Source organism: Micropterus dolomieu, linkage group LG20, assembly GCF_021292245.1.
Source record: "Micropterus dolomieu isolate WLL.071019.BEF.003 ecotype Adirondacks linkage group LG20, ASM2129224v1, whole genome shotgun sequence".
NCBI classification, from domain to species: domain Eukaryota; kingdom Metazoa; phylum Chordata; class Actinopteri; order Centrarchiformes; family Centrarchidae; genus Micropterus; species Micropterus dolomieu.
This window is the reverse complement of record NC_060169.1, coordinates 11719773-11725847: the sequence shown is the minus strand read 5'-3', so window position 1 is coordinate 11725847 and position 6075 is coordinate 11719773. Positions and strand designations below refer to the sequence as shown.

The window sequence follows — 6075 nt, the reverse complement described above, 5'->3', positions numbered from 1 at the left end:
ATCATGCTGTTGCTCTTGGAAATTAAAGTGGGCCTGTGTGACATCACCATCAGGCTTTTGATTGCTTTACTTCCTCTTCATTAACTTAATTATTTGGCTATCAGTAAACCCCACCGAGTAATTAATATCTGAGAGCCTATGTAATAAATTAAAACTGTGAGAATGACTTTTGCTTTGCCTAGCAGACGCAGCGCAGTGAAGGAGATGAAAACACAAAGTTTTTTTCTTTTCCATTATCACATACTGTTAATGAAAACATGGACCTTTGTGGCATTTCTGTCTTTTGATCACAACTCACAAGATTGTTTCAACGTAATTTTTGATGGAGAACGGCCCATCACTTTGGTCCATACTAAAATTCCAGCTATTGGATGGATTGCCATGAAATTTAGTTCAGACATTCATGATCCCTGACTTTTTCTCTAGCACCAGCAGGTTGATGGTTCTGAGAGAAATTTCTCTACAACTACTTGATGGATTGCTATTAAGGTATTAAACATTAATGTCCCCTGACTTTTCAATTGGCTCCATCGGACATGATTGTCTTCTTCTTTGGTTTATGACAATATTATGACAACACAAATGACATTCCCATCAACCTCAGCTGCACTTTGAGAAGCAAATTAGCAAATGTTGGCATGCTTAACTCAGATGGTGAACATGATCAACATTATTCCTGCTTTGTTAACATGCTGATGTTTGCATTTAGCTCAAATGTGTATAGACTTTTAGTCTTCTTTGTTCTTTTCTTCTTCATCTTACAATATAGAAGCATTTTAAGGAGAGCAAGACAACCTCATTAAACCCAGAAAAAATGGGTCAGTTTTACCTTAAAGACCAATGGCATTGATCTAATGTAGGCCTAATGGCTGCCTGTTTCATGCTGCTCCTGTGTTGTTGTTATACTCATTGACATATGATGGGACATATTAAGCAAGGACATTCAGTATTTTCTTTTTTACTTATTTCTTTATTTCACAGTTACACCACAAACAAGTTTCAGATAAATACATGTATGATTCATCTTTGAAAATGTTCAAATAAATTAAGTTAATTTACATGTAAGTGAAAGAACAAAGAACAAATTCATAAACACCATCAAGAACAAAAAAACTGCATTCACAAAAAAAACTGTATTCACATAAAAAGGCCAAATGTAAATAGGCTACATGGGATGTTCTGCAAAGTATTTGCCCAAAAACATCCAGAGCAGCAGATGCTTCTAAGCTTGTATTAGATCACACAGCTTGTTCAGCTTCATGATGCAGTGGAGGCTGCGCCTACTGTACATTCTCACGCTGTCTGAATGCACGACTTGTCTTACTTCAGATCCTTCGTTAACGTAGTCATGTGTGTTCACTGGGTGGAGCTCCAGCTGTCAGTAGATGGAGCAAAGACAAGGTGACCAGAAGGTGATTGGCAGATACCCATAAAACCAGCTTAATTTAGGGAGGAAATGAGCACCTTTTTTTTCAGCATGCTACGAAATGTACAGTACTTAGAGATGATTTTATTAACAGACAGTTTATACAGTATATTTGTGTCATAATCCTGTGTGTGTTTGGTAGCTGTGTGAATAATTAGTAATTCCAACAAAGGTCCTGATTGGGATACTTAAACATTCACAGAGCACAGCAGACAAAGATCTTCTTCTCTAGTGACAAACACAGATATGTCCCAGTGTAATGTCTCTGTAGCACACAGGAAATCAAACCAGTGTTTCCTGGGTGTACTTCACAGTCCTGCCCCAATCTTTCTGTCACTTGCTCCTACTTGCACCCCCTCTAGCTCCTCATCAGAGAAAGGGCTGTGGGGATTGTAGCCAACGTTGGTGCTGCACTGCAAAAAGTCCGTGGATTGTGGCATCTCAGTGCCATTACCCAAATCAGCAGGAAAACCGTGCTGGGCCTCGTCCTCTTCTTCATCCTCCTCGTCCTCCCCTTCCTCCTCTTCGCCATCCTCCAGATCAAGATCCATCCCCCTGTCGTCTGGATTCACAGCTCGCCTGCTCTCAGTAGATTTGTCAGTGACTGTTTTCCCCCCACTGCGTAGTCGCTGTGTCTCAGATTGGGCCGAGGAGGTGGCCTGTTCCTTTGCCTTCCGACTGCGTTTCCACTTCATCCTTCGATTCTGGAACCAGATCTTGACCTGCAGAGAGGATAGAAAAAAGGAAAGAAAATGTGTTCAAAAGATGGTCAAGTTTAAGGAAACATTTTTGTTATTACGTCAATCATTTGCCGCTCAGAACAGAAGTCATTCTTAAAACTACCCTCCTTAGTTGCTCTTCCTTCTTTTTTTTTTTTTTTCCAGTTTTGCCAACGCTGTTCTGATTGCAAAAGCCTCAAAGATAAACCAGTGATGTTTCCTTTAATAATGCTGAATAAAAATCTGTAAAAAACACTTTAATATTCACTTTCCTTTCCCCATTGACACTGAAGGAAAAAAAACATTCTTCAGTCAAATCTGATTCAAGAAGTGCAGAACCTACAACACAACTCTATAAAACAACTATAACTAATAATAAAAGTCCTGCTCTCGTTCTTTAAGCACCCTTAAACAATGTACCAATGTGGACTCGAAGCAACATGAAATACATCACTATTTATGATCAAATAATTCATCAACTCTACCAGAATTATTAAGGAATATATGGCTACAATGAAAATAGATACACAAAACATAATTTAAATCTTACACATAAAATGTAGAGAAAGCAAAATGCACTAAAGGCTTTGTTCAGTTCTTTGGGAGATAAACTCACCAGTTCAGACTCTTGTGTATATACAGTATTGTGGCCTCCACATGACTTGTTAGTAATTTATTTCAAATAATATATTGACTCCTCTTTGTTAAATCTGTAGATAAGGTAACTTTTTAGCACACATCAGTCACAATTTGTTGAGCAATTAATTGATTTTGCACAGCGACACTATTTGCTGGCAATGGCCACTATGCTATGGAAAAGAATGGATTGTTTTTACTTATTTTCATGGTTTAGACAGTACATAAATTGGTTTAAGATGCCATTTATGTTGTTTTATATGATGAAATCTTTCAAATGATTGTATTGGAAATGTCATTCATGATTCATGAAATGTTATTCATCACATTTCTGTTTCAGTCTGCATTTGTCACATATTTGTCGAATGTTCATATTATAACTCACAGCTGAAAAAGAGATTGCTGATTTCCCTGCTAGGCTTTCCCGGTTAAATAAAAAAAACAACTAAGTTGATTAAAAGTCTGTTACTTAACAGGAGATAACCAAGAAATATGCTTGCTCTTAGTTACTAAAGAATAAAATCCAGTTGTCCTGTTGAGTGTGCTGTCTGCAGATGCAATTTATAATCACTTCATTGTTCATTGGTTCTCGCCTCATTCTTGTTTCTGTAGTTGACCTTTTTTGACATTTACCTTGAAATGAACCTGTTGGCTTGTGAGGTGGAGGACTGATCTTACCTGTGTTTCAGTCAGCATGAGTGAGGTGGCCACTTCAAAGCGTTTGGGTCTGGAGAGGTACTTGTTGAGTTTAAACTGGTTCTCCAGCTCCAGCAGCTGCTGACTGGTGAAGGCGGTGCGGGGCCTTCGGCACTTCCCCAAAAGACCAGACTGAGGGGCTTGAGAAGGAGGAGAAGTTAGTACGTATAGGTTACATTTACAGTTCACATCAGTGGTGTAAGGACTATGTGGATCTTTTAATTAAGTAAAAGTAGTATTAGTATAGACATACTCTGTTACAACTCCTGAATTCAAAAGTACCCTACAAAAATATTAGTGTGTATCATTTAACTGCATTATAATTAGTGATGCATTAATGTGTTCATCACTTTAATGTTGCAGCTGGGTGTAGCTACTTTTTGTACTGCTTAAATTTTGGATTAATAATCTGAAAAGTAGGCTATAGTAACTAATGTTTTCAAATAAATCTAGTGGAGTAACAGTAATATCAGCCTCCAAACTGTAGGAACCAGACTAGAAATATAATAAATGGAAATATTCAAGTAAAGTACAAGTACCTCAAAATTTTACTAAAGTACAGTAAATGTACTTCGATACATTCCACCACTGGTTTCAAGTTATTTTATGACAACTTCTTTCTTATGTGATATCAGTCCAAATAGTTTAATTTGCTTAGTTGTTAGTGGAGTCTTTATATTTGATGCACAATGTCTGCATGTTTTTGTTTTGATTATTCAAAGGTATTTTGAAACACCTGCCCTTTGCAGAAGATTCATGTATTCAATGTGTCTGATAGATTTGACCAGTAACTTCCACTGTAGTCTTATTTATATAATACCAAGGACATAAGAAGTTCAATGTATGTTTGTGGGAGGGAACAGGCGGACATATGCCCGCACTCTCTGGCCATCATTAACTATAATAGCTTTACTCCAGTTTATTGTTGACGGGGGGACACGGCAGAAGCGGGCGCAGAGGCCATAAAAACACAGGCATGCCATTAACTTAATGAAAATTCAATGAAGGCTTTTGGGATTTTATTGATGAACTACAGAACGTTTTAGGTGTTTGTTTATAGTTCCTTCATCACACAAAGACAATTTCCATCGGGTTGGCGTTTATAGAGGAATAAATGGGCCAAAATTAGAATATGACACAGATAAGCAGTAAACCGAGGCCAGTCTACTGAACAATATGCGACTGCACAATATATATCCGGCATTACCTTGAATAAGTTAGCCTGTTAGAAGCTACAAAACATAGCTTGGAAAACTTATAAGTTGTAAATTATAATTAGGCTATAGGCCTACTGACTGTGAAATGAATTGAAGACAGAGTGCTTTTTGAAATCCAATCGCTTAAACTTACTCTGTCTGATCTTAGAGGACGTCATCGAAATAATTTTAGGCCTGGATTTTTTATTTAAAAACTCTGAAGCATTAATGAACAAATCATCTGCAGCAAACGTGCTAATCAGTGATATTATTTAAAGACTAAATCAGTGGTATCACTTATTCATTTATTCAGAATTATTATTCAGAAAATGTAAAAAAGGAAACCAAACAACCAATAAGCAAACACAAATAAACAGGATAACATAATTATTAATTAGCCCATTATAGTATCTATAATAGTTATATAGCCTATAGGCTAATATGGTAACATAATAATAATAATAATAATAATAATCGAAACCCATCACACTTGGAGCTTAGTCAAAAATTAACTCAGTTTCATTGTGTTCAAGGAGTTTACACCTCAGCGGTTCAGGTCTTCAGAAGTCAAACTGATCATCATCTTATTCTATCCTGTAAAAACTGATAACGGAAAACGGTTCACAAGCAACACAGACTCGGGTCTGTATTTTTGCACCTGTTTATTTGGCCTTTGAGTTGTCAAGTGTGGATATTTTTTACCTATAAAATAATCGTATCTGATCATACTTACAGCTGTAATCTGGCAGTCTTGGCATCATGATCCCAGCGCGGATCCAGTGCTCCAGTGGCAGAGATCCCGCCATGGCAGCCGCCTTCAGGTGCTCTGGGTAGGTCTGTGTTAGTTGTGTGAAACCGGAGTATGCGAACGCAGGGTGCTGACCACCCAACGCTGATAATGGGTACATGGGTGCAGGATACATGCCGGGAATTGAAGCGAGTCCTGGATGTGGGAAATTTAGGATACCCGGTTTGGGGATTATTCCGGTCTGAAGTTGTACGGCCCGCGGAGACGGGGTGTCCGAGCGGCGACAAGAGACCGGGCTTCCTGCAGGGCTGTCGCTGCTCAGACCGGGGGAGAGGTCTCGGCTCCCCCGCTTACTCTCATCAGCGAGCAGGGCGTCAATTCTGAAGTTCCTCGATTTCTCCATGACGGCTTCACTCAGGAGGACAGCAGAGTCTTACAAAGGCGTCAAGCTTGGCGGGTGCGCACCTTTGCCGTGCGTCAGCGCGTAGACAGCGGAGCCTCTTGTCAAAAACTCATATGTTATCCTATCTCAGCACAAGTTATGCTTATCAACTTGTATGTTCATGTTTAATGTCCTTAGAAAAAACATATGACAGACTCTAAATTACTGACGTTTGTATGCGCATCCCTCCACCACTTTCTTTGAATTGTACA

The 6075-nt window shown here is 38.6% G+C and overlaps 1 protein-coding gene across 2 annotated transcripts; it reads right to left on the bottom strand.

Annotated features, from left to right (window-relative positions):
* Positions 1 to 1734: 1734 nt before the first annotated feature.
* mnx2b (motor neuron and pancreas homeobox 2b) lies at positions 1735 to 5839 on the bottom strand. 2 transcript variants are annotated; one of them, XM_046033111.1, is made up of 4 exons: positions 5398 to 5824; positions 4908 to 4925; positions 3460 to 3617; positions 1735 to 2148 (listed from the first exon to the last, which is right to left on the bottom strand). In XM_046033111.1, the coding sequence occupies exons 1-4, from the start codon at positions 5822 to 5824 to the stop codon at positions 1735 to 1737; spliced, it is 1017 nt and encodes a 338-aa protein (XP_045889067.1). The 2 variants fall into 2 exon arrangements, with proteins under 2 accessions (XP_045889067.1, XP_045889068.1); XM_046033112.1 differs by lacking the exon at positions 4908 to 4925 and having other exon boundaries at positions 5407 to 5839.
* Between the last annotated feature and the right edge of the window lie 236 nt (positions 5840 to 6075).

What these genes read in the sequence shown, in the direction of transcription:
- mnx2b (XM_046033111.1), bottom strand. Translation starts at nt 5,824, where the DNA reads ATGGAGAAATCGAGGAACTTCAGAATTGACGCCCTGCTCGCTGATGAG. An exon ending in TCATGCTGACTGAAACACAG is followed by an intron (nt 2,149 to 3,459) that starts GTAAGATCAGTC and finishes TCCTCTCTGCAG; the next exon opens with GTCAAGATCTGGTTCCAGAA.